Source organism: Phacochoerus africanus, chromosome 14 (assembly GCF_016906955.1).
Source record: "Phacochoerus africanus isolate WHEZ1 chromosome 14, ROS_Pafr_v1, whole genome shotgun sequence".
NCBI classification, from domain to species: domain Eukaryota; kingdom Metazoa; phylum Chordata; class Mammalia; order Artiodactyla; family Suidae; genus Phacochoerus; species Phacochoerus africanus.
The window spans coordinates 56,624,813-56,648,908 of record NC_062557.1 but is presented as its reverse complement, the minus strand read 5'-3'; the positions used below and the strand labels follow the sequence as shown (position 1 = coordinate 56,648,908).

The 24,096-nt window shown below is 59.6% G+C and overlaps 2 protein-coding genes across 5 annotated transcripts in view; one reads left to right on the top strand and one right to left on the bottom strand.

Annotated features, from left to right (window-relative positions):
- Window positions 1–7,764, top strand: part of ELAC2 (elaC ribonuclease Z 2) — a 31,482-nt gene extending 23,718 nt beyond the window's left edge. Inside the window, exons 17-24 of the mRNA XM_047758824.1 lie at window positions 4,366–4,504; window positions 4,802–4,840; window positions 5,125–5,234; window positions 5,500–5,599; window positions 5,683–5,803; window positions 5,912–5,990; window positions 6,435–6,579; window positions 6,952–7,764. Of these exons, the coding sequence (XP_047614780.1) occupies window positions 4,366–4,504; window positions 4,802–4,840; window positions 5,125–5,234; window positions 5,500–5,599; window positions 5,683–5,803; window positions 5,912–5,990; window positions 6,435–6,579; window positions 6,952–7,173 (955 nt within the window). The 3' untranslated portion in view covers window positions 7,174–7,764. The remainder of the gene's footprint in view (window positions 1–4,365; window positions 4,505–4,801; window positions 4,841–5,124; window positions 5,235–5,499; window positions 5,600–5,682; window positions 5,804–5,911; window positions 5,991–6,434; window positions 6,580–6,951) is intronic.
- ARHGAP44 (Rho GTPase activating protein 44) overlaps window positions 7,733–24,096 on the bottom strand; it is a 153,563-nt gene continuing 137,199 nt past the window's right edge. The window contains exons 17-22 of one of the 4 annotated variants that reach the window (XM_047758821.1): window positions 17,765–17,902; window positions 17,187–17,411; window positions 13,964–14,115; window positions 11,692–12,072; window positions 8,711–8,889; window positions 7,733–8,594 (exon numbers count right to left, since the gene is read on the bottom strand). In XM_047758821.1, the coding sequence (XP_047614777.1) occupies window positions 8,750–8,889; window positions 11,692–12,072; window positions 13,964–14,115; window positions 17,187–17,411; window positions 17,765–17,902 (1,036 nt within the window). In that variant the 3' untranslated portion in view covers window positions 7,733–8,594; window positions 8,711–8,749. Of the gene's footprint in view, window positions 8,890–10,596; window positions 10,647–11,691; window positions 12,073–13,963; window positions 14,116–17,186; window positions 17,412–17,764; window positions 17,903–24,096 lie in introns of all 4 variants that reach the window. The other 3 variants (XM_047758822.1, XM_047758820.1, XM_047758823.1) reach the window with 3 other exon arrangements.

Genomic DNA, 24,096 nt, shown 5'->3' with positions numbered 1-24,096 from the left:
ATGTGGTTTAGTTTCCATGTGGTCGGTTTCTTCTCATTTCTTTTCCTGTGGTTGATTTCTAGTTTCAGGGCATCGTGTCCAGTGAAGATGCTTGAAGTAATTTCTCTACCCTTGTATTTGTTGAGGTTAGTTTTGTGCCCCAGTATGGTGTTAACCGTAGATACTTTTATCATTAAAAAATGTTCTCCTTTATCTATCTTTATGCCTTTGTTTTCGTCTGTTTTGTCTGGTGAGTATTGCCAACTCCCACGTTGCTGTCATTTCCATTTGCAAGAAATATTTGTTTTTCCTATCCCCTCACTTTCAGTTTATATTTGTCCCTTGCCCTAAGGTAGGTCTCTTGTAGGCAGCATATTGTAGGCTCTTGTTTTTTTAATCAAGTCTGCCACCCTGTCTTTTGGTTGGAGAATTTAGTGCATCAGCATCTGTGGTAATTATGGGTAAATGTTTTCATTGCCGTTTCAAACCTGTTTGCCAGTTGATTCTAGGTTTCGCCTTTGTTCCTTTGTTTTTTTGGTTGAGTGACTTCCTTTTATTTTATGCTTGTGCCTGCTTCTCTGGTTTTTGCAGATGTGGTGTTTGATTTGTGGTTGCCTTGTGTCTCAAGTGTTAACCCCTTCTCGTATCAGCTTGCTTTTTAGACTCCTGCAGGCTCGAGCACGTTCTAGACTCTGGACTCTGCTCCGCACATCGTGCGGCTTGGGCGGCCTCTCACAGCTTCGTGCTGGTCCTGCTGCTGCCCTTGTGTTTATACTCACTTGCACAAAGACTGGGTGGTTGTTTCCTTTTAATCTGTATACTGGCTTAAAGGACATTCCGATTATGTTTCCCTCCGTCCTATTTTATCCTTCTTTCCTATTTAGAGGATACTTTTTAAAATTTCTTTTAAGATTTTAAGGTAGTGCTGTATTATTTTAGTTTTTCCTTGTCTGAGAAATTCCCTGTTTTTCTTTCCATTTTAAGTGATAATCTAGCTGGGTATTCTAGGTTGCCAATTTTCCCTTTTAGAACTTTATATATGTCCTGCAACTCTCCTCTGGCCAGTAGTGTTTTTGTAGAGAAATCAGCTGACAGCCTTCTGGGGGTTCCCTTGTAATTAACTCTTTTTCTCTTGCTGTCTCTAGGAATCCTCTCATCATCTTTAACTTTTGCCATTTTTGTCATATGTCTTGGTGTGGGTCTGTTGGGATTCAACTTGTTTGGGGCCCTCTGTGCTTCTTGTATCTGGGTATCTGTTTCCTTCTTTAGATTTGGGACATTTTCAGCCATAATTTCTTCAAATATATTTTCTTTTTCTTCTCCTGAAATCCCTGTTATGCGTAGATGGGCATGGCTTATATATTATCCCACAGATCACCTATATTGCTTTCGTTTGGTTTTCTGGCTGCTGTCTTTTTTTTTTTTTTGTCTTTTTGCCATTTCTTGGGCCGTTCCCCCGGCATATGGAGGGTCCCAGGCTAGGGGTCGAATCGGAGCTGTAGCTGCCAGCCTACGCCAGAGCCACAGCAACGCGGGATCCCAGCTGCGTCTGCGACCTACACCACAGCTCACGGCAACGCCGGACCCTTAACCCACTGAGCAAGGGCAGGGACCGAACCCGCAACCTCATGGTTCCTCGTCGGATTCATTAACCACAGAGCCACGACGGGAACTCCTCTATCTGTTAACTGGCTGATTTCCATTGCTCTCTCTCCCAAGCCACTTCCTCGGTCCTCTGCGTCACGCAGTATGCTGTTCAGTTCCTTTACCTCGGCTTCCGTCTTGGCAGACGACTCTTAATTTTCTTGGCTCCTCCTCATAGTTTCAGGTTCCTGTTGGAAGGGGTCTGTGTACGGGTGGTAGCCGTTTTAAGTTGCTTCAGTATCTCCTCACCTCTTCTTGAACCCGTGTCTGTTCGACTGCAGAGGTCTGGTTGTTTGCTTCTTCAGGGGGATCTCCTGTTCTTTCCACAGCGAACGGTTCCTGAGCGCCTTCATTTGCCTTCTGTTTTTTCTTACTCTGTGAGTTTAGGGAAGACAATTACCTCCTGTAGCTTTAGGGGGCCTTTGACACGCGGGAGCGCCCCTGCTTGGCTTGTGAAGCCTTTTATTGGCGGGAGGGCTGCCTCTGGTGTGGGTGCCTGCCGTCTCTTCCCTCGGTCTGTGCAGGCTGTTATCCCCTTGATAGGGGGCATGCAGGTTCACGGCCCGTTGGGGCTTCCAAGGAGCTGGGGGACCTGGAGGCCAGGCCCCTGGCAGTGGTGAGGACCCCCGGGGAGGCGGGGGCGGCAGGCTCCTGGTTGCTGGTCCCTGGGCAGTGGCAGTGACCCTCAGGGAGGTGGCGCCCCCCCCTCGGAGTCCAGGATGGCTGTGGTGGTTTGCACCTGACCCCCAAGAGCCCTCGTGCCTGCGGAGCAGGATGTTCCCGTGGTGGTCCCGTCCTCCTCCCAGGCCCTCCCCAGCAGTGGCCCCTGGCGTCTCCCATGGGCCCAGGCCGCCGCCCGTGCTCCCCCGGCTGTGTGCGCCCTCCCCGCTTCCCCCCGGGCGGTCTCTGTGCGGCCACCCCGGTCCTCTCCCTGGAACCGGCCTCCTCCGAGCCCGAGTCTCGGCCCCGGCCCCCTTGCAAGCGTCTCAGGCTGTGGTGTCCGGGGAGGGAACCGTGGTCTGTGTGGTGCGCGCTCGGCTTCGCCCCCTGACCCCAGTCCAGCTGCTGCGCTTCGCCCTGCGGCTCCGAGGCACCTCGATCTTGCCAAGCGCCCCATCAGTGAGGGGGCTCCCCGGGGCGGGGTGCTTTCCTCTTTCACGGCCCTCAGGAGTGGGTTCCGTCCTCACTCCCGTCCTGCCTCTCTTTTCCTTCTGTTCTGCTCAGTTACGGGGAGGTTTTTCTTGCCCTCTTTGGAGGTCTGAGGTCTTCTGCCAACGCTCAGTAGATGTTCTGTGCTAATTGTTCTCCATGTAGATGGCTTTTTTTTGGATCTTTTTATGGCCGTACCCACAGCACATGGAGGTTCCCAGGCTAGGGGTCAAATTGGAGCTACAGCTGCCGGCCTACACCACAGCCACAGCAACGCCAGATCCGAGCCGCATCTGCGACCCACACCACAGCTCATGGCCACGCTGGATCCTTCACCCATGGAGCAAGGCCAGGGATCAAACCCGCATCCTCATGGATACTAGTAGGGTTTGTTACCATTGAGCTGCCACAGGAGCTCCCTAGATGGTTTATTAATGCGTTTGTGGGAGATGCTAAGTGCCACGTCTTATTCTTTTGCTGTTTTGATGCCCCCCAACTGTCCCCAAGATGCCTGACTGAGCAGAGGTTGGGGGCCTGCCCTCCTGCCTCAGGACGTCTGTGCTGACGGCCGGGCAGGGCCACCCCTGCTCAGGGACCTGTGAGGTGCAGCACGAGTGTGGGTGCAGAGTCCCCTCTGTGCGGCTGGGGGCGGGGGGGGCGTAACCTTGGGCAGTTTCTTGCTGTCCCTGGGCCCCAGCAGTCGGGGGTGCAGGTAGCTCAGGGGGGAAGGTGCCATCCTGGCTGTCCCCTTAGACACCTGCGCGGGGAGGTGGCTAAGGTGCCATCCTGGCTGTCCCCTTAGACACCTGCGCGGGGAGGTGGCTCAGGCAGCTGGGGTGCAGGGGCAGAGACACCCCACTGACTGCCGGGAGGGGGGCTGGTCCTGTGTCGGGGGCTCCAGAAGGGCCAGTCGTGGGGCCCAGGTGGGCGCCAGATGCCCGGGAGCGGTGCCTGTCACGCGTCTGCAGGCGCCCAGGTAACTGGCCGCCCCTCCTTGCTGAGGCCCGAGCACAGGCTTCCGTCAGGCTTCGTTTGTGCTCTTGGGTCGCTTCCCTTTAGAGCAGCTGCTCTTTCTAGGAGGCCGGGCAGAGGCTGGTATAGAGGTGCCCGGGGTGTCTTGGTGAGCTGGACAGGCTGGGACCAGGGGCCCGGGGTGGGTTCTAGAACTGACACTGCAACAGAATCCCTCCCTCGGTTTTCTCTTGTACGCGTAACTTTTTGGAAACGTAGTTGATTTCCTGTGCTGATCTCTGCCATGCAGCAGAGTGGCCGCGTTGGGCTGGTGTGTTCGCTTTTGTGCTCTTTCCCTACAGTTTACTGCAGGGTAGCGCTTCCCGTCCCCTGTGCATCCATCCTCTGTGTGCTCCTTTGCACCTGCTCGTCCCAGCCTCCTCCCCACCCCTTTCCCGGGCATCCCTCCCCTCGGCAGCCACAGGTCTGTTCTCTGCTCCTCAGAGTGTCTGTTTCCGTGATAGGGTCATTCGTGTCGCGTTTTAGAGACCGCCTGCTCCTGATGGGCGCTGAGGCTGTGGGAGAGGAAACGGCAGCCTTGGCCGCCCTCTCTGAGTGGAAATATCCCCCCCCCACCCCCAGCTCCGACACGACCCTGTTGCTGGACTGTGGGGAGGGCACGTTCGGGCAGCTGTGCCGCCACTACGGAGACGACGTGGACCGGGTCCTGGGCGCCCTGGCTGCCGTGTTCGTGTCCCACTTGCACGCAGATCACCACACAGTGAGTGGACGCTCCTGCTGGTCCCGCCTGCCCGGGGCTCGGGGCTGTCGCCTCGCTGTGCCCCGGTCTGTGACGACCCCGTGGCACGGGTGTTATGCAGCCAGGGCTCCTCCCTCCATGCAGCTGCTCATGGAGGGCGAGCAGCTGCGTCTGCCCAGGGCACAGGGTCACGGGCATCAGAGGGAGGGTGGCCGGCGGAGAGCTTGGAGCTCCTGCAAGACGGGGACCCCCAGGGTCAAATTTCAGGGGGAAGGTTGGGCTTGGACCTGGCTGATCCCTGTCCCTCCACCCCCCCAGGGCTTGTTGAACATCCTGCTGCAGAGGGAGCGAGCTCTGGTGAGTTGCACCTGCTTTTATTGCCATTCTGTGTTTCCTCGGAACTTGCACGTGCACACATGCGAGGACAGATGCAGCCCTGCGTCCTGCTCCAAGCCCTTCTCACCGAAATGTCTGCCGTGGAGTCTTCTGCTCTGGTCACAGCGTGCAGCAGCTCGATGCAGGATCTCAGTTCCCAGGCCCGGGGTTGAACCCAGGCCGCAGTGGTGAAAGCCCTGTGTCCTAAGCCCTGGACCTCCCAGGAGCCCCCTGCCCTGGGTTCTCCTCTCGCCCTTTGGTTTCAGGCGTCGCTGGGAAGGCCGCTCCGCCCTCTGCTCGTGGTCGCCCCGACCCAGCTCAGGACCTGGCTCCAGCAGTACCACAACCACTGCCAGCGGGTGCTACAGCATGTCAGGTGAGCGGCCTCCTCCGGGCAGCGGAGGCGTCCCTGGTGGTCCCGGGCTGCCCTCCAGTCGCCACGTAGCTCTGCTCCGACGCGCTCCTCCCCTGCCGCCCGCGTCAGTTCTTGGCCTGTTTCCGGGCCTCTGCCAGCACCTCACCCTTGGGCCGCTCCAGGGCCGCTGTCGCCACGCGGCTCTGTAGGGATCAAGTTCGGGCTCCAGCTGGAGACGCAGCATCAAGGGACATGTTTGTTTTTTAAACGTTTTATCTTCTCACAGTGTTATTCCTGCCAAATGCCTTCAGAAGGGAGCTGAGGTTTCCAACCCCGACATCGAAAGGTTGATTAGTTTGCTGCTAGAAACATGCGGCCTGAAGGAGGTAGGGCGGCCGGCGGTGCAGTGCGGGGGGTGCCCGGGGACACGTGACGTGGGCCGGCCCTCAGCCAGTCCCTGGCCCTTCAGTTCCAGGCCTGCCTGGTCCGGCACTGCAAGCACGCGTTCGGCTGTGCGCTGGTGCACCCCTCTGGCTGGAAGCTGGTCTATTCGGGGGACACCATGCCCTGCGAGGCTCTGGTCCAGATGGGTGAGTGGGGGGCCCCGGCTGTCATCTCAGCACACAGACAGGCCGCGGGGCCTGGGGTGGGCGCTGCCCAGAGCCCGGGCAAGTGCAGCTCCCCTGTGCTGACTCTAGGGAAGGACGCCACCCTCCTGATCCACGAGGCCACGCTGGAAGACGGGCTGGAGGAGGAAGCCGTGGAGAAGACACACAGGTAGCGGCACCTTTGTCACCGGCGTGTCCCCCCACTTGGTGACACCGTGAGCAACCTGTGTTCTCTGGGGATACCGGGCCGCCTGCTTCTCACCAAGGGTTGCGGGGCTCCTGAGTGCGGGCGGTTCGCTGCGGGCCCTGCCTCTACTGCCGCTGCGCCCTCGGCGAGGTCCGGGGACCCCGAGAACAGTGCAGTTTGCTGGGTAGGCTGGGAGCCGGCGAGGGGGTGAGGTGGGACCCGGTATCGGGCTGTTGATATTAGGAGAAGCATTGTCCCCAAGAAGAGCTGTGGCTTCAGGGACCCTTATGGGAGGAGGTTTGACAGCACAAGAGCCTGGGCTTTGCCCGGAGGTGGCAGGAACCCGGCCCCCGGGGGCCAGAGCAGAGCCTGGGCAGGGGTCTGTCTGTGCGGCGCCCCCCAGCCTCGCATCGCCCTCTCCTGCAGCACCACGTCCCAGGCCATCGGCGTGGGCATGCGGATGCACGCGGAGTTCATCCTGCTGAACCACTTCAGCCAGCGCTACGCCAAGATCCCGCTCTTCAGCTCTGACTTCAACGAGAAAGTGGGCATCGCCTTTGACCACATGAAGGTCCGGTGCTGCCCGGGCAGACTCCCTCCACCCACACGGGTCACCATCAGCACAGCCTCTGGACAGAGTCCATGGGGAGCCCCTTGGAGGCTTGGGGCCCAGTCTGTCCCCACGGTGGTCATTTATGCCTCTGGGCAGTGTGCTCCGCAGCGGTAAAGCTGGGCCCGTGCCCTCCCCGGGCCTGGGGTGGGGAGTCCCAGGAGCCTGTCCCCCCGGGCCTGGTCTCCTCCGTGACGTCCCGCCTCTCCCCACGGCCCAGTCTTTCTTTCCGTCTGTATCTGCTGAAGGCTTAGCCGCTGCCCCTGGGCTGGACTGTGGTGGCCTCACTCCAGCCCCTCTGAAGTGTGTCCTTGTCCTCGTCCTGCCTCTTAGGTCAGCCTGGGAGACCTCCCGACAGTGCCCAAGCTGATGGCGCCGCTGAAGGCCCTGTTCGCGGGCGACCTGGAGGAGATGGAGGAGCGCAGGGAGAAGCGGGAACTGCGGCAGGTGCGGGCGGCCCTGCTCGCGGAGGTCGGGGATGGGGAGCCCCCCCAGAAACGGGCCCACGCCGAGCGGCCCCCGAGCCCGCAGAGCAAGAAGGTCAGGGCCCAGTAGAGGCGCGCGGAGCCGCTGCCGGTGGAGGAAGCGTGGAAGCATCTGGTTTGAAAGCATCGCGTGGGACGGGAGCACCCCCCACCCCTGTGGCGGCCCAGCCCGGGAGCGCCAGGCTGCGGACGTGATTCTGTGGTAACCTGGCCTCCAGGACCAGCCTCCTGAGGACAGTACAGCAGTGCGCTGGGCACCTGACTGTTGGCCCAGGTACCAGGTACCCACCGTGCCCAGAAGTGGCATGATGATGCCCAGGGCCCCCGGAGCCTGTCCCTAGGGCCACCACCCCTGTGCAGCCTCGTAACTTGGTGGAAATCAAGTGCTGATTCACCACAGTGGTAGGTGACGGGCCCGGCCCATGCAGTGGCGTGGCAGCGCCAGTCTTGCCAGTCGTGCCGGGGCCCGCATGGACGAGCCCTGCAGTGCCCTTCCGGGTGTTGGGAAGTACCACGCACGCCAGGCTCCCTTGCCCTGCTGGTGATCTCAGGTCTCCTCCTGAGGTAGCACGTGGCATGACTCCCAGGTGCCCCCGAGCTTATTATCATTAAAACAAGATGGGCCACGCTCAGGGATAATAAATCTATTTTAATAACATTACTTTGGACAACTGTTTGTACACGTGTTTAAAGGTAGCTCTCGACCCCGGGCTCCATGGCGAATTGGGTACTGAGCAGCCCCGCCGGGAAGCGAGCAAAGCCGTCACATCAGACACCTGCAGGCCCCCTGCAGGAAGAGGGGTGTTTTGTACCTTGTTGGGAAAAATAACTACGCATTTAAATTTTTCTCATTGTACACCTGTACAGTGGTTGAGACTGAGTGGTTCAAATTAAACAAATATAGATTTCATATATACAAATATTATATCATGTGTAGGTACGTCTATGGTAGAGGGATGGACCTGGAAGGCTGGACTTGGCATGCATGAGGCGCGGCTCCCGCTCCCTTCACCCGAGTGGCCACGGCTCCCGGGGCGGACGGGACGAGGTGCGGGGTGAGCAGAGCTGTCCGCGCCCAGGGCCGCTCGGCCTCCCTCTCTGCGCTTCGGGTAACTTTATTGCTATTCACGGGGACCTCCGGGGTGGGGGGGCTGGGGGGTCTCAGCAGGGGGGCCCGGGGAGCCCCCTTGGGGCCCTCCAGACGCACAGGATCGTCCTTTGAAGTCAGAAACATGGGAGAGGAAAGGGGGCGTCCGTCCACGGTGGGGAGCATTTCGACTGTTGGGAAGTGAGACATAACTTGTTTTCAGCCGTTTCCTTTCACGCCCAAGGGTTTTGGTTCACGCTGGCCAGCCCCCCTCTGCCCTCAGGCGGCGCGGGCAGGCGGGCGCCCCGGGGCTGCGGGCCACCGGCCCCTCCGCACCCCACCCGTGCGGGTCGTTTCCGACACACCGGCCCGTGCGTGGCGAGGGCTGCCGATGGGCGTGGAGGCTGGAAGTGCATCGAAATAGGCACAAAGTCAAAAGGCAAAGATCAAACGAAAGGCCAGAGTCACTGCCCGGAGGGAAGGGACGCCCTCGGCCCCACTGCCACCTGCAGACCCCAACCTGGCCTTGGCAGTGACGGCCGGGAGCCCGCGGCGCCCGTCAGAGGGCCGTGCTCTCAGATTCCTCCTCCGAGTCCCTCTTCTCGGCCCCCGCGTGTCGCCGTCCGTGCTCCAGGGGACCCGGGCGCAGTGGCGGCCCCAGCTCTACGTGGATGGCGGGGACGTCAAAGTGGACGAGATCTGCGGGCGGCAGAGAGAGGCGGCTGAAGGCCGGCGGCGTGGACGGCAGGTGGGGCGCTGGTTTGGGGGCAGGTGAAGCGCCTGCTGTGGGGCGGGGGGGGGGCTGGCCTGCTCTGCTGCTGTCCCGCCAGTCCGGGGACCCAGCCAGCCGGCCCGGCCCTGCCCGCTGGTTCCGACCCTCGGGCCGGCCCCCCAGCCGGGCCTCGTGATACTTACTCTGCAGAAAGCAGGTGCCTTCTGGGCAGGTCTCAGTGACGCCCTTCTGGGGATCTCAGGGCTGCATTTAGTTCCCTCAGGGCTGGAGGGGTAGGGGGCCCCTGTGCCACCACGGCCGGGACGTTGAGGTAGTTGGTGGTGCAGGACCCCCGCTGCCCCTCCTGGCCCTGGGGGAGCCCTGCAGGGGCACCGGAAGTGCCATTGCCGGGAGGGGAGCAGGAGGAGGGACCGAGGCAGCAGGGCTCTGGGTGGTGCAGGCCACAGTGCTCGGGGGCTGGACCCTGGCGCCTGTCGCTCAGTCCAACTTCTCCCTCCCTGGCTGCGCCCAGGATACGGGACGGGCGCCTGGACAGGGAGCAGCCCTCGGCCAGACGGGGTTGGGGGGGGTGTGGGGGGTGCATCCTTCGTGTTTGTAAAACAGATGTGCTGCCCAAGGAACAACCACAGCAGGTGGACAGACAGACATTTGGATACTGTCCAAAAAGAAACAAGCACTGGGACAGAGGCCCCTCTCTCTCCACCCTCCCCAACTGTCCCCAAGATGCCTGACTGAGCAGCGCGGCACGAGTGTGGGTGCAGAGTCCCCTCTGTGCGGCGGGGGGGCATAACCTTAGGCAGTTTCTTGCTGTCCCTGGGCCCCAGCAGTCGGGGGTGCAGGTAGCTCAGGGGGGAAGGTGCCATCCTGGCTGTCCCCTTAGACACCTGCGCGGGGAGGTGGCTAAGGTGCCATCCTGGCTGTCCCCTTAGACACCTGCGCGGGGAGGTGGCTCAGGCAGCTGGGGTGCAGGGGCAGAGACACCCCACTGACTGCCGGGAGGGGGGCTGGTCCTGTGTCGGGGGCTCCAGAAGGGCCAGTCGTGGGGCCCAGGTGGGCGCCAGATGCCCGGGAGCGGTGCCTGTCACGCGTCTGCAGGCGCCCAGGTAACTGGCCGCCCCTCCTTGCTGAGGCCCGAGCACAGGCTTCCGTCAGGCTTCGTTTGTGCTCTTGGGTCGCTTCCCTTTAGAGCAGCTGCTCTTTCTAGGAGGCCGGGCAGAGGCTGGTATAGAGGTGCCCGGGGTGTCTTGGTGAGCTGGACAGAGAGGCCCTGGCCACTCTAGACGTGCTGGGGACCAGGAGTTCAGGGTGGTGGGTTCTAGAACCGACACTATGCTCCCTGCCTTCCTTAAGCTGGGGTGCACGTGAGCCTCCAAACATAGGACACACGTATGCAGCAGGTGGCCCGGTGACACAGACACATGGTGTGACAGACAAGGCCGTCTCCCCTTCATTCCAGACCACAGTGGGGGGGGAGCAGCTGGGGTGAGGGGACCGGGGCGAGAAGGTGGGGGGGGACAAGCAGGGCCTGGATGTGTCCCCCACCTCCTTCCGAGAAAAGGAAGGAGGCCCATGAGCTGCAGCCTCTGCGGGAGGCGCCGTGCAGGTGGGGCGCATGCAGACTGCGGAGCTGCGGCCTGGCTGCGAGCAGAAGGGGCCAGGCCGGGGCCGCTTACCCTGAATCCCCCTCATACGTATCCACAACCGCGTCCCCCGTGTCACACAGCTGCAAGAACACAGTGACAGGATGGGGAGAGAGGAACACGATGAGACGAGAACAGAACACAGACCAGCATCACAGACGGGCCACGCCGGGCCACAGCCCCCCTGCTCAGGGACTGTCCTGGGGGCGAGGTGCCCGCTCACGGGAGCAGGGCTGAGCCGGACCCCTCCACCGCCCACGTCCCTTCCCCGGGGCTGGGAGGGCAGCCCCTCAAGCCCGGAGGGCAGCGGCCCAGGCCGCTTCCCACCACAGGCTCTCCCGAAAGTGAGCCTCCAGCGCAGGCTGCGTTCACAGGCTCTGCGGGGACTTAAATCTGAACCTGAATCTGAATCCGAGCCTTAGGGTGCCGGGAGCAGCTGGGCCCGAGTCACATGGACACTAAGCAGCAGCCCATCTGTGTGTCCAGCTCCTGGACCAGACCGGTCCTGGGCTCACCTTGCATCGAATTGAGGGACAACCGCCCTCCTGGAGGGGCGGGGGGCAAAGCACAGCCCTCGGGGGAGTGTGTGTGTGCTGCGTGTTCGCCGTTTTCCTGGCGGAAAGCAGCTCTTTTAAGCTAGATCGAGGGGGTGGGCTTGCCCAGTCAGCTCCTCAGGGAAGCAGGGGGCAGGCATCGTTTAAAACTGACCCCTTTTTAAATTTGTGTTGCTCAGAAGTCATGGGCCTGACAAGGCCTACGTGCCAGGCAGGATGGGGCACAGTACCTCCGCGGACAGCCTCCGACCTCACCTGTGCTTGGAGGGCACCGCTGTGCTGTCCCCACCTGGCAGCATCCTACACCTCTCCGGAAGCCCCACCCACTCGACTCAGGGCGCTCAACCCTCAAATTAAGTGTAGTCTCAGAACCCTCTGCTGGGGGGAGCGGGATTCAACTGGGAGAACTCCCTCATCGGACCCCCCCCCCACACACACACACATCACAGGACACTTGGCCCCAGGGCCTCCTGCCATCACGCTGGATGCCATGCATGGTGCCAGCAGACCTAACCCCAGCCCACAGCCCCTGTGCTAGAGGAGCAGGAGGCTGCGGGCAGCCTGGCTCGCTCACCTGTGGACATGCTCTCTCCGGGGGCCACGCCGTCCAGTGCAGGATGCTCCGCGGACTGCGGGCTGGAGGCCGCGAAGCTGGCGGTGGGAGGCTGGGGCGGCGGCAGCGTGGGCCTTTGCCGTGGCTTCGGGGTGGGCCGCGATTTGCTCAAAGTGCTCGTGAAGCCGGAGGGGGAGGCCAGGGCCGGCACCGCGGCCGCGGGGGAGAGCTGGCCCGAGGCCAGGGAGTACCCCTGGGGGTAGCTCAGTCCGTAGGGTGACGGCGTGCTGGGGGGCGTCGGGGACAGGCTCAGTGGGGACGGCTGGCCGGCGGGCTGCTCAGGCAGGGGCCCCGGCTGGCCAAAGGGGACCTTGGGGGGAATGGGTGCCAGCTTCTTGGAAACTGAAGGAGAAAACAGGCAGGACACGGGGTTAAGTGATGGCTGCCATCCACGTGGCCGTAAGAACACCTTCCCCTCTCCCCCCCACCCACCCCCCAGTCCACCCGAGGGACGCGGGCTTCTCGAGTGCACACTACAGACAAGAAGCAGGCCCGAGTCCTTCCAACTTGGGTTCAGTTTCCTATACCATCTTGTTTGCTGCAAGCCCGGGGGTTTTACCCAAACCTCGCTGGGAAGACCCGCATTTCCTCCACGGCTTGTTTGCTAACGAAACGCGAGCACGGGCGTCAAGCGGCGTGTAAGTCATGGCTTAGAATAAAACCTGGCTGATGCAGGAGGTACGTGCTTCTCCTCCAGTGGCGAGCCCAGGTATCACCTTCCCCCAGTGAGCCGCAGAGGGAGGGGGGGTGCGGTGACATCACCGCGATGTCTGTGGTGACATTTATCCGGGACAGGACTCGGCCCTGATGTAAAACTAAGCATAGCGTCAAAAAACTGAGTGGGTGCAAAACCTCAGTGCGCCACGAGGGGGCACTGTTGCACTTTCCCAGCGACAGCTCTGAGCTGCTCCATAGGGGTACAAACCTCAGGACGCCACTAGGGGGCAGTATTGCCTTTCCAATGATGGTTCTGAGCTGCTCGGTGTCACCTGGGAACCCCCTGCCTGGGTCCAAGGTGCTGTGACGAATGAAAGGGCCCACGTCCTACCGCGGGAAGCCCAATGGCCTGGAACAGGAGCTCCGACCCGACTGGAGAGAACAGGGTGTCGCCATCGCCCTGCCTGGGGCGGCTGGGGCAGGGGAGGTGCTTAAAAGTCGTGGAAACAAAGATGGCCAAAGACTGACATCCGGGCCACAACTAAAAACGTGCTGGTGCTAGAGAAAGCCCTGGAATGCCAAAACCCCTCCGCCATGCTGGCCAGCCTCATGTGTTGCAAGGGACCCCCCCGCCATGTGACCCACAGTGCCGAGGTCACCACGGGCAGTGCAGCAGCACCAGCCTTGCACCATGGTTCCATGTGTACCTGCCTGCAGAGGCCAGGCCCGTGGCTCTGTCACAGCCCGGAGCTCTGAATGTAGCAGGGGCTCAATGACCATCCGTGGGGTTGTGTGAGGGATGAAGAAGGTAAAACAGACGGCAGGGCGGGGGGAGAGGCTCTCACTGCAGCCTGGATCCCCCCGACGGCAGGAGGGGGCCGAGTGTGGCTAGGGTGGGCCAGTCTGGTCCCACATCCCAAAGGCACACCTAGAAGTGGACACGCCTGGACTGGGGACAAATTAAACCACGTGCTATTCTAAGCACCTCCGAGGCTCTGTGGAGAGATGACAGAAGCCAAAAACAAAGGGGGTTCTGGTAATGCCCAGGCCGCATAGCCCCAAGTACAAAATGTCACCCTGGAGTGTGCCTCAGCTTTGGGGGTCGTTGCAGAGAGAAAAACGGGGCCCTCTGCAGGGTTCCAGAAGCAGAAACCCGGGGCGGGCGGCTCAGGGAGCCGGTGATGAAATTCTTAGCCCTGCTAGAGAAACAAAGGGCAGGCTTCCTGCACCGTGGCCCCTTCTACAGACAATGCCAGCGTGGCCAGTGGCGGGAGGCCTGGCAAGGTGGGTGAAGACACATGCTGTCCTGGGATGTCCTACCAGGTCCTGGGAGCAGGAAGCAGGGTCCTGTGTCCGCCCCACCCCGGGCCTGCCGCTGGAAGTGGCCAGCCGAGGAATAACAAGCAAACAGCCCCACTTGGGGCTGGTGCATTTCCAGGAGCCCCCGTGCCTAGACCAGGAATATTTCAATAAACCGGACTCTGGAAGTCCGTCTATCCTTGCTGATGGAGGAAAGTGAGTTGGGTGGTGTGACAGCTGCCTCTGGCCTGAGCCCCACGTGGCGGCGGTGACATACCTTTCCGGAGGGTGTGAGGGCTCTGGTCCGCGGGCAGCTGGCTGGGACTAGGGCTGGTGCCCGGCTGCGCCCCAGCACTGGGTGTCCCCTGGCTGGAACCTGGGCTTCCTTTCTGCCCAGATCCTGGAGAAAGTTCCTTGCTTTTGGAAGTGCTGAAACACAAGCACACAGCACAAGGGAGCCCTGAACTGGGGCGACCTCAGGACCAGCACACGTTCCTCTGGGCACGTGAGGTCGTCTCAGCCCTTCTTTGGGCATCTGAGATGCCCCCAGATGTGCACGTCTCTTCCTGGGGCTCTGAGGGCCTGGTCCCACTCCCCTCTCCATGTGGCACCCAGGCCGGCGCCCTCTGCTCACCTCTCCCCGCCTCTGCCCTCTCTCCAGACACAGGGGAGGCGGGGCCCTGAGCTGCTCCAGAGCCTGTGACCGACTCAGGGGTCCCCGAACATAGCACAGCACGCCAGGCCAGAGGGCCGGAGGGTCAGGATGCTGACGAGTGCTGCTGGCGGGCTCCCGCCTCTGCAGCCACCCGCCCTGAGCCTCCACTGCACCCCAAAGCCGTCCTCAAACTCAGCGACGGACCCCAGCAGGTGGGAGGGCTGACCCAGGCCACGGCTGTGCTCCCAAACACAGGTCAGCCCAGGAGCCAGTCCTCCAGGCTTAGAGGGGTAGGGTCCGTGGCAGGGAGGGCTTCTGGAGCTGCTAAAGAGGCAGCCCGCGTCACCAGGTCCTCAAAAAAGGGGCATCCTCCAAAGGATGCCATACGAATGCGAAGGCGCTCTGCTCCACTTCAGTGCACAGACCCGGGGCGGCAAACCCTCGGCCGACTCCTCCCGCCACCAACCCCATACGCCGCCCACGGCAGACGTGACCCATCGCTCTCCCTGTCGGCCCCGCAGATTCGCATGTCTTCAACCTGATGCTCCGTCAGCTCCTAGGGAGTCAGGGGAGGTGACTCTAGAGTTGGGAGCCCTCCTTCTTCCCAGCTGGAGCCTCCCAGGCTTCTGATGCCCTCAGCTAAGCCGTGGGGAGGGTGGGAAGCCAAATACTTTGCAATGGCTGTTTCTTCCTGCAAAGGCAGCCACAGCCCATCTCCTCCCTAAATGTCCCTGCAAACGGCAGGTGGTGGAGAGCTAGGGTTTGGAGCGGCTGGGGACAGGCAGCGGGGCTAGGGCAGCGAACTCGAGCAACGGGCTGCTAGCTCTCCGACACGTGGCACGGAGGCAAGACCACGTTCAAGCAGACTCTCAGGAGACGCCTGACACTGCAGCCAGGTCACTCCCGGGGAAAGAGCCCATCGCACTCAGACGCGAGAAGAGCAACTGTTCCCGGCTCTGTCCTGTGACTGAAACTGACAGCAGCAACAGGAACAGGAGCCCCTGCCCCACTCAGGTGGCTAAGAAATTCCTGGTGCGGCTCGGTGGTAACAAGCCTGACTGGTATTCACGAAGACGCAGGGTCGATCCCTGGCCTCGCTCAGTGGGTTAAGGATCCGGCGTTGCCGTGAGCTGTGGTGTAGGTCGCAGATGCGGCTTCGATCCCGCGTTGCTGTGGCTGTGGTGTAGGCCAGCAGCTGTAGTCCAATTTGACCCCTAGTCTGGAACCTCCATACGCCACAAAGTGGCTCTAAAAAGACAAAAAAAAAAAATTGTCTTTCATCCTTTTCCGGGTGCAAGGTCAGGAGGCATCCAGGCATTCATGGCAAATATCCATCCTTCTCTGCCACCATCCAGCAGATGGAAAAACAACAACAAAGGAACACACGAAGCAACAAATTGCTTGTCATGGGGTCATAGGCTGTCCTTTCCTCCTGGGAACAGCGACATTTGTCTGAGGAATGAATGGAAGGACCAAGCAGCTCATCCTTCCCGCCCCCACCCCCACTTCCGCATCCCAGGAACAACCCAGCCTCCTGCCTCGCTCTGCAGCACAGGTGCAGCTGACCTGGGGGAGGGAGGCTGAAAGGTGATTAGCAGAAGGACCAGATGGAGGCCGCACAGTTATGGCAGCTCCAGGCTGGTTGGTTCTGGGGATGCAGGACTTGGCCAGCGAGCTGGGGAGTGAAGTGGCAGGAGTTTGGGGCTAGAGTTAAGGCTAAGCAGAGGGGCAGGAGGCGGGGTTGAGCCTGGCTGGAGGGAGCATTCAGGCCAGAAGGGGTGGAGGGAGGGGCCTCGGGAAGGCTGGGGGCAGCCAGAGGGAAGGGAGGGCCTGCCACCCTCAGGGGAGGGGGCCTCGTAACAGGACTCGGGCTATTGGAGGACACATGGGCAGGGCTGCAAATGGCCAGAGAACAGGAAAAAACAAAACAAAAAGCAAAAACAAAACCACAATGGAACAGAGTTCCCACTGTGGCTCAGCAGGTTAAGAACCCGACTAGTGTTCATGAGGATGTGGGTTCAATCCCTGGGCCCGCTCAGGGGGTTAAGGATCCTGCATTGCTGTGGCTGTGGTGTAGGCTGGCAGCTGCAGCCCTGATTGGACCCCTAGCCTGGGAACTTCTACATACCACCATGCAGCCAGAAAAAGCAAAACCAGACAGACAGACAAAACCCAGGGAACCATACAAAAAACCCCCCAGGGAACCAGTAATGGCTCTGGGAAGGACAGACAGAGCTGGGCACTGGGAGGGTGGGAGGAGCCGACACTGGAGGGGTAGGAGGAGCTGGGCACTGGGATCCCTGCCTTGCAGCGCAAGCTGCCACCTTGAAAGTGGGCCTGCGGATTCTGTTCTTGGAAAGCCTGGACTCCCCCTGAGGATCCAGGAGCCGAGGATGACTGAGGACCAGCACACACAGAAAGCCACACGCAGATGCTTAGAAATGGGGGGGGGGCATGGAGTTCCCGTCGTGGCGCAGTGGTTAACGAATCCGACTAGGAACCATGAGGTTGCGGGTTCCGTCCCTGCCCTTGCTCAGTGGGTTAAGGATCCGGCGTTGCCATGAGCTGTGGTGTAGGCTGCAGACGAGGCTCGGATTCCGCGTTGCTGTGGCTCTGGCGTAGGCCGGTGGCTACAGCTCCGATTCAACCCCTAGCCTGGGAACCTCCATATGCCGCGGGAGCGGCCCAAGAAATAGCAAGAAAAAAAAAAAAGACAGAAATGAGGGGGCCAGGACCACATCCAAGAGGCTTCGAGTGGGCACAGCAAACCCAGTCCCCCCACTCCCACCCCGTGAGCACTGCAGGCGTAACGGCCCCAGGGGAGGGGGGCCAGCGGCTGGCTTACCTGGTCCGCTCAGCCCCAGGCAGGAGGCCCAGGCCCGATGGAGAGAGCGCGGGCACAGGGGGGCCGTCGGGGGGCTGCTCCGGGAGGGGTGACGGCAGGGGGGCGGCGAGCTCAGCGGGCGGCGGGGCGGGGGGCTGCATGGTGGGCGGGGCGCAGGACGCCTTCCTGCCGGCCGAGGAGCCTCTTCGAGCCACCCACGAGGTGTCCATGACCCTCACGCCCATGCTGGCAGGGACACAAAGACACCCAGACTTACCCCCCCGCGCTGGGTGCCGGGCTCACCCCCCCCTCGAAGCGGTCCAGCAGCGCAGCCCCGAGCATCTCCTGGGCCAGGGAAGCGAGGTGGCGGCCGTGCTCCGCAGTCCCAGCATCCTGGCGGCTCCGGGCGGGGCTCCCGACAAGCTTCCCCCGCATCCAAGCTTCCCTCCGGAGCAGAGTGGGGCTCCCTGGCGGGGGACGGGAGGGGGCGCTCCTCCCGAACGGGAGATGGAGGAGAGCGGGACAGCGCAGCATCAGCCTAGAACAGGGCGCCGACCAGCAGGGAGCATCTAAACATCCATCCTCCTCCTTCCGGTCACCTGGCGGGGTCTGGAGCACGGGACCGACTCCAGGGTCCCGCGCCAGCCCCAGGCTGCTGGCCGAGCTCAGCCTCTGCGGGGTCTACGCAGCAGGGAAGGGGCTGATCATGCCTCCGGTCACGCCCGGGCCCCGGTGCCCTTTGAACGAGGGGAACACAGCATTAAATAAGTTGGCCAAGCAACCAGACACGCACATTCACCCCCTTGCAGCGCTCGCTAAGGCACAGCCTGCTTAGCTGTCAGAGACTGAACGTGGCCTGGCAGCTACCCGAGGATACCGTACCTTTGGATTTTCCTAAGGCTGCAGGGACAGAAACATACAGATATTAGTGTCAAAAAAACTGCGCCTTCCTGGGGGCACAGGGGCAGACTCTGTCAAGGTCAGGGGCTGAGCACGGCGTTTTTCCTGTGCCAGGAAATTGGTTCAATGTAGTGGGTCCCTCGAGGTAAAGTGACCTCTCTCTCCCTCTCAGCACATGGAATTCTCCAGGCTAGGGGTCGAATCAGAGCTACAGTGGCTGGCCTATGCCACAGCAGTGCCGGATCGGAGCCACATCTGGGATCTACACCACAGCTCACAGCAACGCCGGATCCCCAACTCACGGAGCAAGGCCAGGGATCGAACCCGCGTCCTCATGGATACTAGTTGGGTTCATCACCACTGAGCCACAACGGGAACTCCTAAAGTGACTTTTCTATTTGTATAATCATCCTACCAAACTCACACGTGAAGAAAGAGGGACCCTGAAGGGTTGACACTGGTTTTTTTTGGGGGGGGGGAGGGAGCTGGAAAAAAAGGGAGCCCTCGGCTGGCTTCTGTTACATGATTTAGAAGGGGGTCGATTCACTTTCCTCTGGTCTGGGAAATAACTGGGGGCCAACACCTCCAGGATGCAGGAGACAGACGTTCCTGCAGGGGGCGCACCGGCCAGCACCCATCGCCACGGCGTTTCCGCCGGGAGAGCTGCCCTGAGCGTCCCCTCTCCCGCGCTGCTCAGGGCACAGCTTTCCCACCAAGACATTCTGTCCACCTGAAAGGTCACGTTCACCTCGCAAGGTTAAAACAAAAGCTCCAAGGTGGGGGATTAGTGGCAGCCGGTGGGAGGTGGGTCCTTTAGGGAAGGGGGGAGCCTCAGTGAGGGACACGGTGGGGAAGAGGGGCTAAAGCAGCACATCGCAGGAAGGGGACATCTTCCGACACTGTTTCCCCCAGAGACCCCTTCCTGTCCAGTGTCACTGTTAATATTTCTCCTCTCCAAAGCATCGCTCTCCGGGACCCACTAGTGTTCAAGTTGTCTTGGCTCTGTGGACCCTCCAGCAATAAGTAAGCCCCTTCTCTAGGCCAGTCACTCCTGGGAGCCACTCAAAAGCCCTGGGGCAAGTTCTGGTTGTGTCTCCCTAGTATTTAAAGGGGCTGCCAGGGACCACTAACGACGCTCCTCGAGTTTCCAAATTTATCAGGATGAAAAGAGCAAAAAGCTGAACACTGCCCCTGAGAAAAGGTACCAACACCGCCAGGTTGCAATGTTGGCAACGATGGTAGGACGTTTCCCTGTGGGATCAACAGAGGAGCTCAAAGGACGGACGCCTCGCCCCGTCCTCTCTTCCTTAGCCTGTTCTCTTTCAGGTAGAAAGACTTTTCCAATTTGAGACGGGAGGCGTGGCATTTGGGATCAAGGCTGGTGGGGGACACCTTTGATTTCTAAGCACCATTAACGCCAGACACCAGGCTCCCCAATGATCTTCTCCAGGTTTACCCAGGCCAGGGACCAAAGAGACCCGCTAAACGTCAGCGGCAAAGCATGAGCAACCAAGAGACGAGAGGTAAACGCACACTCCAGGTTTTATAAAGAGGTGGCTGTGCCGACGAAAGTCACCACTTTCCCAGCTGAAGGGACTTTCGTGTGGGAGGCAGCATCTTGTGTGCCCAGGGGACAGGCATCAGAGGTTCGCTGACGTTTTCAAAAGGTAATAGAAATCTTTACGACAGAGCAAAGCAATCACCAGGGCAACACCGATACCCTTGGGGTCCTCAAAGCATCTTCACCTTCGGAAGAAAACTGCTGGATTGAAAGGTCTGACCGTCTAGAACGCAGCCCAAAGAGAAAAACGATGCAATTGCTTGGCCTGCTGCCAAGAGAGGGAAGCTATTCCGAGGCAGAGGGAGGCAGCCAGGAGATTAGATAAGCAGTTCCCCCGTTTTCTATGCGCTATTCTATCCCATGAAGAAGCAAAAGTCGCCAGAACAAAAGAACTGCATCTTATTTAAAAACGACCAAGTTCAATTAATCAAGAGCCGATTCCCTTAGAAGTCACATCACAGACACCCCCGTCTTGTGTGGATGTCAGAGATTTCCCACGGCCACTCGCTGCTTCTGGGAAAACGAGAGGAACCTGGTTTGGGGATCCCTTTGTAGCTGAATCAAGGCGAGTGGCCAGGAAGAACCTGGGAGCAATGGGTTTGCTCATCAATAGGCAGGAGGCAGGACACACCCTCTTGTGGCCTCCCGGGATCTTCCGAGGAGGGAGGAAGGCGGCAGGCAAGGGCCTTCTGGTCAGGGGAGCTGCCCTCAAGTGGAGATACCGGCCTCCCACTGTTCCCTTGAGGGTGAGGCAGGGGACTCAGCGTCGCCCCCTGCTGGCGCTTGGGATTCCTGCGGGGCAGGCAGGCTGGCAACTCCTCACCTGGGCAAGGCGGGCCCCTGAAGTTGGCTCTGCCGGGTTTAGCTTCTCCCTGCCTCCCAGGACCTCACACTCACAGGGAGCTTATCCCAGGCTACCCTTTGTACCTGTCAGGAGCGACTGTATCTCGGAACAGGTTCTGGAATGATCCAGGCCTCTAGTCCCAGCCGAACCATTTGCTGACTGGTAGGGCCCTCCCCTCAGCCACAGAACGAGGCTGATGCCTCCTGCCCCACCTCCAGCGTCTCCATGAAGGAAGTGACCAGTGATGGATGATGCTGGTGCTAAGACATATTCCGCTCGCCCTGCACCATCACCTGGGTGGAAGCCAGGTGTCCACACCATGGGGGCGTGTGAGTGAGTGTGAGAGGGGAAACCCACATCAACTGGTGGTCTTCTCACCAATGGGTGAGAAGCTGGAGACGCAAAGAATCATACCCACTTTTTTTTTTTTTTTTTGGCCGCACCCATAGGATGCAGAAGTTCCTGGGCCAGGGATCGAACCTGCACCTTGGCAGTGACCCGCGCCATGGCATCAACAATGCCAGGTCCTTTACCTGCTGAGCCATCAGGGAACTCTGAGAATCGTACACATCAGATGGAGGGAAGATCGGGGCCTGGTGGCTGGAATGTGCGGGCTGGGGTCCAGCTCCAGGACAGACTCCCTTCCCGTCCCGTCCCGATCGCCCCGCTCTGGGGAGCAGCACAGCCCGTGAGCAAGGATGTGGACTCTGGAAGGAGGGATTTGAGGTCTGAATCCCAGGTTTCCAGTAACTAACTGTGCAACGTGGACGAAGGACTTAACATCCATCTCTCTGCTCATCCATTTAAAACGGGGCAATAACCGCTCTCACTCGCGGAGGGAGGGTGCAAGGTACAAACAGAACAGGGCGCGCATTGCTCGGCCAGTAGGCAGCAGCCTTGACAATGACCGTGCTCTGTTCTTGCCGAAGCCAAGCACAGGTGACAAAAAAAAAAAATACCTCCCTGGAGAAAGAAAGAGCGCGCGAGCCTTGGTCTAAAACAAGCTGAGTGAAGGGAGCAGGGAGGGTGGCTGCCAGAGGCCAGGCTGGGTGTGGGGGGTGGACGACAGTGCCTGTAAATGGGTGAAGGGGTCGAAAGACACAAACTCCAGGAGTTCCTGTTGCAGCTCAGCAGGGTTAGAACCTGCCATAGGGAGTTCCTGTCGTGGCACAGTGGAAATGAATCCGACTAGTATCCATGAGGATGCGGGTTTGATCCCTGGCCTTGCGAAGTGGGTTAAGGATCCGGCGTTGCCGGGAGCTGTGGCGTAGGTTGCAGACGTGGCTCGGATCTGGCGTGTCTGTGGCTGTGGGGCAGGCCGGCAGCTGTAGCTCTGATGTGACTCCTAGCCTGGGGACCTTCATACGCTGAGGGTGCAGCTCTAAAAAGAAAAAAAAAAAAACAGATGCGAGCTTCCAGTTCTAAGGCAAAGCAGCCCTGGAGATGGACAGCAAGCAGGTGACTGTGGTGAATGCTGCTGTCCTGGGTACCGAGATGCTGAGAGAGCAGATCGTGAAAGTTCTCACCGTAAGAAAATAAAGTCTAAGCGTGGGGACAGATGTGACCCAGACCTGCTGTGGTGATCATTCCGTGACATACCCCCCACGAAATCAGGAGGCTGTACACCTGAAGCCGTGCGGTTGTATGTTAATCACATCTCGATGAATGAATGAATGAATGAGGGAGGGAATGAATGATTGGGGGAGGGAAGGATACTGAACCAGTGAACCAGGTGCAGGATGGGATGGACGGGCTGGGAAGACGCCCTCTGGTCATGTCACCTAGGCTACAGGACCTGTCACCAGATCTCTCCCCTCCCTAACACTGACTCTGAACAGCAGGAGACTGGGTGGGGGGGGGGGCGGTCTCTGTAGAAGCCAAGCGAACAAGAAAGAGGGGAGAGGCAAGACCTTTGCTGCAGGTTCCGAGTCTTCTAGGGACCCTGGAGTCAGAGGGGGTTTTGGGAGGAGACGCTGAATCACACCTTGGATGGTGAAGGGACAGAGGAGGCATCTTCCCCCCCACCCCAAGTCTTACTGCCCTGCCCCAGCAGGGGGGCAGGAAAGAACGAAAGAATCAGAAGGGCCGTCTTGGCCAAGGTTCTTTTAGAAACAAACAGAGAGCGCAGGAGACTCAGCCAGGATCGGCCACCCCCCCACCAGCCCCCACAGGAGGTCCTCCCTATCCTGGGGAGCCTGTTGCTGCAACCCCCACTGTCCTTACCCCCACTCCCCACTCTTCTCACCTCCCACTGTCCTTAGCCAGTCCATTTTGGTTTTAGTGTATTTTTTTTTCTTTCTTTTTATGGCTATACCTGTGGTATCTGGAAGTTCCCAAGTTATGGGTGGAATTGTAGCTGTAGCTGCCAGCCTACACCACAGCCACATCAATGCCAGATCCGAGTCACATCTGCCACCTACACCACAGCTCACAGAAGCACCAGATCTTTAACCCACTGAGTGAGGCCAGGGATCAAACCCGCATCCTCATGGATACTAGTTGGGTTCTTAACCCACTGAGCCACAATGGGAACTCCTAAATGCCGTTCGAAACATAGGCATGGAGACCCTGGGCAACTCAGAGAGTGCACCCTCAACTGGTAAGCCCTCCATTTCATGTTTAATTCAAATTTTAAAACCCATAAAATAGAGTCGCTTCGTGCACAACAGTAACCAATGTGTCTGAACATCCTTAAGGCATACAGAGCAGTTTCAGCTCTAAATCAGCGTGGTGTGTGGCACGGCCATAAGAGTCACAAATTCTTGGGAGAGAACCTTATCCGAGATGATGCAAACACCTAAATACCATCGCTTCTGCTTCTGCGTCTGCCTGCATATCATGGGGGCCAGTGGCCTTGGAATGTCCCAAGATGCTACAGTGAGACCTTTCTTGAGGTCACCTGGATGGCTTTTTGGAGGGGACTGGGAATCAGACGGGGTCTGGCAGGGAGGATGGGGAGCCCATGCCTAAAGCAGAAACGCCTGGACGGCAGGACCAGAACTGACTCTCCAGGGCATCTTCCTGGCTAGAGACACCTCACAAAGAAGCCGAGTTGCTCAAGCTGGTTTTAAAACCATGTGCCAAAGCACCTGCTAGCTCTCGAGCACTCTCTCTGGATCTCTGTCTCTCTCTCGATACAAAGATCAGATTCTAAGTATATTCTTTTTTATAGGCTGAAGGAACCCCCAACACCGCCTCTCCTCAACTTGTAAGATTTTCCAGGTTTTCTTCCTCTGCCAGATAGAGAACAATGAACAACAGCGCTGAGCAGAGCCACAGCCCCCACCGCCTCTCACGGGAAGGGTCTCTGGTGGGTAAGGTAACGAGCAGGGGTGGCGGTCCTTCTGAACACTTCCCATCGTGTGGCTCTACAGTTGTGTTTTCAACCTTCCCTCCATAGGACAGACTGGCTGGTCCCTCCGTTTGCTGAACGTGCAGAAGTCCACGTATTTGGGGGCCGGAGCTGAGCTGCCACTTCCCCTGGTTCAGTGGTGCCCGTTAGGACACCTGCTGATACTCATTTACTTCTTATGGGAATCCCATCCTGCAATTACACACTAGGTAACACGCACTCATTCGATATGGGTGCAAGAGGGTTCTTTCTGGGCAAATGGTGTTTGATGCAT